The sequence below is a fragment of the Mya arenaria genome, chromosome 16, assembly GCF_026914265.1.
Source record: "Mya arenaria isolate MELC-2E11 chromosome 16, ASM2691426v1".
Lineage (NCBI taxonomy): Eukaryota > Metazoa > Mollusca > Bivalvia > Myida > Myidae > Mya > Mya arenaria.
The window spans coordinates 13561021-13571531 of NC_069137.1; the positions used below are offsets into that span (position 1 = coordinate 13561021).

A 10511-nucleotide genomic window follows, 5' to 3' on the forward strand; every position below is an offset into this window, starting at 1 on the left:
CTTTGCAAGAGATATGTGTTTTAGATATAGACTGCATACCCATAATACCAAGAGGACAGTAGTTACCGTATCATTTATTTACTAAGATTAAACATACACCACCCAGTAAATAAACATATAAAATAATGAAATCAAAAAACGAACAAAAAACCTTTCAGATTACAACTATATAAGAAGCGTTCTTCTGCATAGTCTTAAGTGTCTGTCAGAAGAACATTGAAGCGCGTCCAGGACTCGGAAAAGTGATTTTATGGTGGATTATACCATATGCACCGAACATGGAGATTATACGCAGTGTTTTTTTGATTCTGACATATTTTGTTGTTAGTTGCCTCTGCAATTCGACAACAAGTCCACTTTGCAGGGAGATGAAACCGTGCACGAGTGACTCAGGGAAGAACGGAATGTGTCTCCATGGCACCTGTTATACTCACGTAGACCCTGAAACAAGGCACTTGTCAATATTGGTAACAGCGCAATATCCGGCTGATACACTTCAGGTACAGTAATAATCATTTGAAACTTAAATAATTAGTTTAATGTTATCAGTTAGGTGATCTCATATTAGCCGAGATATTTATCTGACGTCAGCAGTTTTAGACTGAGGACAACTCGGCCATTATAAAACCACCTTATCAATGATCATTATATTAACTATTACATATGCTAGGACATTTTAATTCAAAACATGACTTTACCTACCTTGCCATACAGTCAATAAATAATAGGCTTTATCCGCTTTAATTATTTTATTCATTGTCTACATATACTTATTTACTGTGATTTACATGTCATATATTACAAGAACTACGATAATTGGAAACATTAATTATATTTTCTTACCGTATTCGTATATGTAACGAGTGCAATACATCTTGCAACAATCTGTGATTATTTCAATTTACTAACAAATGTTCTGAATATTAAGCATTATACGGAATAATGGCGGGGAAAAAGAATCATATCGAACTAAATGCAATAAAAACCAATATAAACATGTATAATTATATATTTTATTTCTAAATAAACTCATACTATTAATAAAAATCTAGGCTCACGGTGGACGAAGCCTGTATATGCGAGGCAACGGACTTGGCTTATCGTGGAACAAGGGCATTGAGATGGGTCGGTCTTCCAAAGATACTTGGACCATGCTGTTTAACTACAAGTCTACCCCAAAGGGTTTTCAATGCGAACCTTGTTATGGCGACGCTGTGCTGCCCAATAAGCTCCTGCAGTTTCGTATCTTTGTAGACGACCATAATGACATGATGGGTGCCAATTTTGCCCTCAAGTTACCTGTCTCAGCAGCTTCAGCGTATTTTAAGACAAGACCTGAGTTTGTGTTTCATCCTTGGTTTTACACTAACTCCGGCAGTCTAAACAATTTGACTGTGGCTTCACAATATATAGGAGGTCGAAGAGATGTTGCCGTGTGGCGTCCGCCAAGCTTTTTGGAGAATCCTTTCAAATCATATCCTGTTGTCATTGTCTTTGACGTCGGACCTAATGAAGCTGGATCATTTAAATATATATTTGATGAATTGGTGTATCCAACGCAAGTATCCCAAGAAGCCATCGTAGTTGCCTTTGGTGACTACAAGATTCAAAACAGGGAAACCTTAATGACACCAACGAGGGCAGTTGACCTTGAGTGTATTAATGGCACATTCGAAGACATGTGTGGATTTTGCTTGCCGGACATTCGTACTTTAAATGGAACTCAATTTCAACAACTAATGATCAATAAGTGTGGTAAAAGAACCCTAGTCGGTGGCCTAGGTGAACAGACGCTCGACTTTCTTATTAACGAAGCTATGCCAGAAGCCAACAGGTCGTCCTCTGGAAGAATCCAGCCCGGTAGATATGGCATCCTCGGCTACTCCCTTGGCGGTCTAATGTCATGTCATGCAGTTTGGACACGACCTGCTGTATTCTCCTTCGCTGCATGCATGTCGCCTTCGTTGTGGTGGCCACTGAACAATGAGACAAATGACCTCTGTGATTTTGATTTTAATAACAAAACTTTGACGAACCCTGAATACGCTGTAAATCGACCACCCCAGAGAATCTTAATTGATTCTGGGGGCTTAGAGAATGTCAAGCCGTACAATTTAACACAGGCCGCAATCGACGCGGCCCATGCCATATCCTCGCATGAGAATTATAAGCTGGATGAAAATGTTTGGATCGAAATCTCGCCATCGGGGAGGCATACCATCCTTCAGAGCTTAAGGAGAATGCAAAATGCATTTAGTGTACTACTACCAATAGAAGGGGAGGCAGCCATGCCTGGTCAACCGGAACCTATCGTTCCTGGTTTAGTTGGATAGTAGCTTGTATGCATTGAAATAAGATATATATATATATATATATATATATATATATATATATATATATATATATATGTTTTGCAAAAGCGCTTTTGTTATTGAATTGCCTATTGTCATATTAGCTTCAAACAATGTTGTATTTAGTTCTTTGAAATATTAGCAGACCATTGTTAAAAGTATCTTAAATAGTTATGAAACTGTATCTCTATTTTCTTACTAATAATAGTAAAAACAACAGTAAAGTCCCTTATAACTATCTATAATGTGAATATTACTGTGAGACAGAAGAATCGAATGATTCAAGTGTCTTATTATGTTCAGTGTGATGTTTAACATTAATAGTCACACTGACACTCACAGTTATATTTAATCGTTGTCCACAAAGTCATTCTGTGTCTTGATTTGTGTCTATAGAGATAATACTTAAAGTTAGTTATAGCAGATGTTGTATATATTATGATTGTCTTAATGTTGTCGGTTTGAGCCAATAAGATAAGAAAATGCTTCAAATACTTTAATAAAAAGCGACGTTTAAGCACAGTTTCATTGTTTTGGCCTTAGTAACAACACCAAAATCGTATTATTATGGTCCAAGATTATTTTGTTTTTATTAATCAGATAATGACAGTCTAACATTTTAAAAGTCAGGGAAATATAGAACACTTTCCTCTGAAACCTCAATTTTATGAGCAAATTTTATCTTCAAAATCAAACGGTAATTTCCCTCCATTACGGTGACCGTTTTCATTACTTAAAATACCAGCTTTAAATATATTTATGTTAAAATTTGAATAAATGCACCGGTCATTGGTGTTTAATATTTGACGTTTGAGTGTTGGTCGCAGGGTTTTCAGCTATGTTCATTAACGGTTTGGGCTGTAAATAAAAAAGATAGAATCATTTTATTTTATTATTTGTTCTTTTATAATGCATTCTTTCATCCAAATGGGTGGTGATCATTCTGTCTGTTCCAAATATGCGCTGGTCTTTGCGATATGATACGTTATTTAAACATGTGTTCAGAAGGTGTTTAGAAGACCGGTTAGCTCTTGCTGTGCTTTTGGACTACACCATTTTATTATGCATTTATAGTTTTAATTTTGATTAGCATCATGAAATTCGATATTATCAATTGCCATATGCGTTGGCAGTGATATACTGAACTGCAAGGGAAGTAACCGCTGGAGTTTTGCGTGACAGCAGTTTAAAGTCACACAGTGTTGTTTTTGTTTATGTACTATTGAATTCAATGTTACTTTCGGTTCTTAAAATCGATTACCACAGAAACTAATGCTCTGGACATTTTTATTAAGAAACGGCTTTCATTGGAACAAAATCAACCGATTTTATACTTTGGAATACACTTTGCTCTTGCGAATGCTCTAACGTTAAATATAATTGTATAAATTGCCCCGTAATTTGAACACAGTGTTGTTATTTATTTTCTGCTCTTTCTTGATTGCATGCGTCTAAGCGACACACCCTACCACCGGTTGCTCAAACATATTAGTTTAAAGCGAATGATATCATTGTAATTTTAACCTATGTTATTCTTGTATAAATCTAGAATAAATAAGATACTGCTACTCAAATGGCAGTAAGTATGTTACTCTATTTAAAGTAATGGTAAACCAGACTTTAAACAACCCGAGCTAAAAGGGCCTTTAGTTTGTTTATAAATTGCCTTTGTTTAATACGAATTGTGATTAGTAGGGTATTTACATGCCGTCGTTGTTCGATACCCTATCAGTATTGTTTTCTCTTAATATTTATGCAAAAAGGTACAGAAACATGCTCAGTAGCAAAAAGTTTAAACATAAACCCGGTTTAGTGGCAATGGGCAAACACCAAAGACATAGAACACAAAATCACAAACAAATCTTAAGACGGATAAAATGTTTAAATTCATGACAGTTGCTTTGATCCTGTATACCTGTTATTTTAAATTGATGGGCATGACGTTTGACATATGACAACGGGTGTATTAATTAGTTGCATAGGTATTTACACGATGTCTTCTCAGTATATCCAATACGTTTGGCGAGGAATATTAATGTATCCAGGGCCTATCATTCGATGGTAAACAATGTTCATGTAAAATAGTATTGTTTCTGTTTCTGACAAGTCATCCTTATATCATTTACATCATGCTTTAATACCACTGTTCTAAAACTGAACCCAAGTAGTTAAAATACTTAACTAAAACACGTTAATGAAAACCAACAATTAGGAAGTTATAAAATGTAACTTTGCAATCGGTTTGATGGAGACTAAACCCTTTACTAAAACAGGCCTAATGTATTTTAAGTCCAAGCAAAGGTGATCTTCAATGGATTAAAAATCCTTTTTGTGCAAATTATTTTGTTGTCATGTCTCTAACTTGATCAGTATTACATGCAAAATACGACCATACGATAGTATAATATTTGCATGATTCGTGATATCAACGTGTATGTATATAAGAAATATAAGCATTTAAACCTTTTAGGAATGGTGTACTGTGTTCTAAATTGTAAATAGACAGTCTATAAACTTTTAACAACCGAACATTATATTGCTAGTTGCTCTTAGGTAACCGGGCGTTCAAAAAAATGTGTTTTAAAGAATCGATGACGAATGTCCATCTATCGTGTATGTTCTTAAATAAAATTCATATGAATAAAACATAACAAATATCAAATTAACATCAAAAAGGCAAACAGTACATGGTTTTAAATAAGAACTGGGAATACAACATATGAATTTAATGTACTCTAGAATTCTTTACAATGGCAAGCTATACAGCATTGTTTTATGTGAAATAGAGTAAAGTAATAGACACCCACATTAGAAATTGTTAATAATAAACATTAAGTTAGTTCATTAATGAGCGACTTCATAATATGTAATGACTAAATATTTTATTTATTTTTAATTAAACATTGATAGTATACTTAATATTGGAAAGTTAGGGATGATATATTTTGGCTTTTTAAAAGAGATAATGCATTCCTTTTTTTGTTGTATGTTTATTAAATAACAATATATTGTGTTTTGATGGTAAAGAAAAATAGTTTGAAAAATGTATCGCCTTTCTCTTTCACAATCTGTTATTATATAATGCCGGTCGTAGCTAACAGGGCAATTGAGCAATTATTGAATGCATGGAAAGATTACAAATTGAAATGCAAATTAAATAATAATCAGTATTTGATTAACAGTTTTAAGTTCATGTTTCAAGCAGTTTTAATACAGTCCTAATACACGGAAAAAACATACGGAGCCAAAGTAATGACGTCTGCTTGTATATTAACATGAAAAGCGTTATAATGTGACAAAATGTATACGAAAACTACAGAAACAAGCTCAGTAGCAACATGTTTAAACACAAACCCGGTTTAATTGCAATGACTAAACGCCAAAACCATAGATTATAAAAAACAAAGAATCACAAACAAGAAACATGGAAGAACAGCACAAAACTCCACAAATAACACAGTGCATACATACTATATATAAAAAACTAGGTATGATTATCAATGAGTGTTAGGTACCGCCTTGGAACGGTCAGTACAATGTAAATTTATTTGGGTTTAAACAAGTTTAAGAGCACAAACCTCATTCTCATCCCAACAATCCTTAATAATGAAAAATCTTATCAAAGAATGCATTTACTAAAGTCCAGGCCTAATAGTGCAGTGGTGAGCGCACTCGCGTCTCACGCAGGCGACCTGGGGTCGATTATTGGCCTTGGCGCATGTGAATTTGGTCTGTGGTCACCGAGCCGGAGTATTAGGTTTCCTCCAGGTACGCCGGGTACTCCGGTCTCACGAGAATGATTAATATAATGTTGTAATAAATTGTTTCACAATCGTTGTAAAATATATAAGGTTCAACTTATTGTCAACTGTCAAATTTGTTGAAAGTTATACTAGGAGCCAAAAAACCAATGCAATGTTTTTGAAACTTAATATATCCAAATTCATCAGCACAACTGGCACTAGTGACCACAGCTACAGATTAAAACCAGATGCGGCTTGAGAATGCAGATATCGTGAGTATCGCTATGAACTAGGCCACAAGTGCCCTAGTCCAAAAACAAACACTGTTTGTGCTTGACCCACGTCGGCTGTTAAAACGGTTCAATTATTTACTACAAAAGATGGCTGATATGTTCAGCAAATACTTCAGCTTAAATATTCAGTAAATATGTTTGGTTATTATAAAAGGGAAATTAATACCATAATTATATAGCAATATCTCATTACATATAATAATATTTCCAAACAAATGTTTAAACCGTGTATGCATTATGTCAGTATGTTTCTTGCATTTAGATTTGAATTCAACGCAACTGTGTACCAGATGGTCAATTTGCAAGAGAAAAAGGAAATTGTTGAAAACTGTTATAAACTTGGTATTAATGTGTACAATGAAACTAACTAAATGACGTACCACATAGTTTACAATTTATTTAAGTTTAGCATTTATTTCGTTTTTTCCATTAAAAACGATTACTTGGTATGTCTACCAAGTAGAATTCATTTCTTATGCGTGATTGACTAGTCGGTGTTATCACGTAATATTACCGAGGTATGTGTATAGCTTAATTGGGTCACCCGATTAAATTAACCCGTTGTAGCTCTGTGGATACGAAACTGAACTGCAATTTTGGCGACACGGGTTCGAACCCGGTCTCCGACACAATTATTTTTTACGTGTTTGTACTTTTTTACAATTATGATATCAACGCGTAACACATTCTATTAAATAATTGTCCATGAAACGTTACAGAAAAAACTTTGTTTTGTGCCAATCTGGTGTACAGTCCCTGTTTTTTTATAAACTAATAAAACATCATCCTTACCAGTAGCGGCTGCCATGTGGACAGACATGGCTGTCAAATTCGCTCTTAAGAATCCAACATAGTAAATAATGCAGACTGATTCTTCATAACATGTTGTTGACTTTGTAATATTCAGTCATTTTCTTGTGTGAAAGAAATTTCAGAGTACGGATTGTCAACCAGCAGGAACAACCACGAAATCGAAATGAACTATTATACATTTTGCACTAACTATCCGTTTTAACCAAGAGTAAGGCGAGGTAGGCAAATATATATGTAGTTGTTGTGCATATGGTTGATAATGATTACAGACAATCCGGGCTTTTGACGGAATTGTCGAGACCAACACCAATCAAATGAGTTTAGCTAGTGTTCCACCGGTTGTGTGAAATAGCCTCAATCCACGCACAACTTTACCGTACAGGTTAACTTTAAAAAATTGCATTTTGTAAACAAAAAAACGGTATGTATATGCATATTGGTATGTAAGTAATTAATCACAAGATAGTGGGCAAAGTATTGTTTCGAATCTTGATGTCAAGTGCATTGTTCAGTGATTTGCTTGGTTGATGTCATTATCGGGGAATGAACTCAGTTGAGCTGGTTAAATTGTATGGAAGGACGCCGGGCGTCCCTTAACCAGTCCAACTGCGTTTATACCCCCGGTTATTACATAAATCACGCTATTAATAACTTATATTTACATCAATAGTTCATCATTTATTTCCACAATTTTTAAAAATAATTTATTTCATTAAAGTGACACTCTTATTCAAAATCGATACATACACATGTATAACACTCACCAATTTTAACTGATAAAACTTTAACTATTTACTTAATAATGCATTATGGACAATATTTATAACATTTAACAGCAGAACGCGCATAAATATTAAATGATTGGTGAATGCTTAAAGATTCACTGTGGTTCCGTAATATTGAAACCCTGTACTTTCGTATTTGTTTTAATTTCAACTCGGTACTCTTCATAAGAACCGTTGTTTGGGACATTTATAGATCTTTTTTAATATTAAAACAATATCATTATTTGTGGTACATACTATTATTTGAACTCGGACTACATCAATATTTAAAGTCACCGGGCATTAAATTGTACCATTATTACCAATGGGTTCAGAAACGACATGCGTATTTGTTCCTCGGCCATCTTAACCTTTTTATCCAGTTTTATCTGATTACGTTACAAACAAATACTTGAATGTAACACTGCAAAACTACAGTGAATATCCTATCAGCCAAACTGTTACAGATAAAATCAAAACAGAACTCACAATGTATAGAACATCCGTATATAGTAAACATGATCGTTTAGGGTATCCTTCAAACATTTGTTCGCGGTTACCCGACCGATTTATATAACAGTTATTTAATACTAAATAGTGTTGCTATGAGTTGTTTTCTTGTATTTAGAATGCTTGAAACCTTTGAAACATGAACATTTATACTGCTAGTAAAATAATAATGAATCTTGTGCTTTGAGCTGTTTCCTATTTAGAATGTTTGAAGGTCTTAAAACGTGATCATTGGTACTGGATTTTATAAACTAAATAGTGTGCAGTGAGTTGTTCAAGTGCTTTGGCGAATTTGTAATTTTGTCGTGCATTCTTGAATTGCTCATGTTCATTGGGAGGAGCGACCGGCATGTGTTACTAATAAACGAAAAACGGAAAGTGCCGGGTTCGAAATCAAACACAAAAAGAAAGTAAACTAAGCAAAATATATCATCAAGCATATCCTAACCAAATATTGGTTAAACGATCTGAGACTATAATAAAAACATTTGGAGTGTTTTCTGTGCTGAAGTGAGCCAAATTGCTATATTAAGTCTGTTTTAAATTAATGCTTTGATATTTCGTCTAATCTCAATATATCAATGTTAGCTATCAATTTAAAGATAAGAGGGAGTTGCATATATTTCATTCACATTTATGCAATGATAGGTGTTTCAAGTGAACATGAAGTAATGGGCATATTAAATAATGGCTGAATGTTAAGAGAACGACAGATAATTCAGACTCTGTTGACGATGAAGCTATCAATGACGAGTCTACCATTTGCTTACCGTGTTAAGAATATGGAGTAGAGAATTCTGCTGTAAAGTATATATTAACACGAACAACCTTTAGGCAATCGCGATATTTTTCCGATGAAAGCAACATATTCGGATGTCTTTAAATCGCGAATCATCGCGTATAAATATGATTTAAAGAAACACTTTCATCAATATGTGGAAAGGTGTTATTTTATGATCAGTTGTCATTCGCGTTAACGTTTACTTATGAACTATGGAGTAATTTCATTTTCCCGCGGTATTATGACGTAATATAATAAACTGTTCCGGGTGACAGTCAAGTCGTTCTATGTACAATAAGGGATGAAAATTATTTACTTTTTTAATATTTGGTTAAAGGTGCACTCTTACTCCTAAATAAAATAGTCCACAGTTAAAAAGAATAAGATTTACCACAAATAAGAATATTGTTTAATTAGTATACCAAAAACAGATTAATAAATGTCGCAAATGTTCTTATGAAGGATACCGAAAAATGAAATGGAATGATGCAGACACATTAAGCATTAAGGAGCTATATTATAAGCGTACTTATCAAAAGATCAAACTGCATCAGAAGTTTGTACAGAGGGTCTCATATGTCAAGAACAAAGTTACATGGGCGTTGTTTTATGTGGATCATGTTTGTTAAAGGTCAAACTGCCTCAGAAGTCTGTATTTGATGTTTTTAGAACATACTTATCTAGGCGTGGTGTAATGTTCGCCGGTTTGTTTTTTGTCAAAAGGTCAAACTGCATCAGAGCCTTGTATAGAAGTTCTAATGTTTTAAGAAAATATTTTTGGCGTGATGGCATGTGGGTCGCAATGGTGTTATTGTCAAACTGCATCAGAGGTTTGTATCGATGTTCTCATTTTTAATGAACATAATTATTTGAGCAAGGTATTATGTGAGTCATGTTTGTCTTAAGTGCAATCTGCATCAGATGTTTGTATCGATGTTCTTTTGTTCTACGAATATAACTTTTTGGGCATGATGTTATGTGGGCCATGTTTTTCATGATCTTATTGTCAAACTGCACTGGAGTTTGGCTTGAAAACAATATGTTCCAAGAAATAATTATTGTGCTCATTTTCAGTGCTATACAATTTAAATTTCCTTAATCATTATATATCACAGTGACAGAAGGATGACACATGTTCATGATTGGTGTTAGGTTAATTCAAGGAAGAGGAATTTGGGCAATCAAGCGGAACTATCGCTGGAAAAACGAATACACTATAAAGGTATTAGCCATGTAATACAACTCGGGTAACATCG

At 34.1% G+C, this 10511-nt stretch overlaps 1 protein-coding gene across 1 annotated transcript; it reads left to right on the forward strand.

Moving 5' to 3' along the window:
• The first annotated feature begins 216 nt into the window (after positions 1-216).
• LOC128222593 (uncharacterized) lies at positions 217-2342 on the forward strand. The gene is made up of 2 exons (XM_052931683.1): positions 217-500; positions 1053-2342. Exons 1-2 carry the CDS (start codon positions 279-281, stop codon positions 2331-2333), a joined length of 1503 nt encoding a protein of 500 aa, XP_052787643.1. The 5' UTR covers positions 217-278; the 3' UTR covers positions 2334-2342.
• The last annotated feature ends 8169 nt before the right edge of the window (positions 2343-10511 follow it).

Bases quoted from the DNA above. Each gene is read 5' to 3' on its own strand.
- LOC128222593 (XM_052931683.1), top strand. From the start codon at position 279: ATGGAGATTATACGCAGTGTTTTTTTGATTCTGACATATTTTGTTGTT. The intron at 501-1,052 runs GTACAGTAATAA...ATAAAAATCTAG, and splicing joins ATCCGGCTGATACACTTCAG to GCTCACGGTGGACGAAGCCT.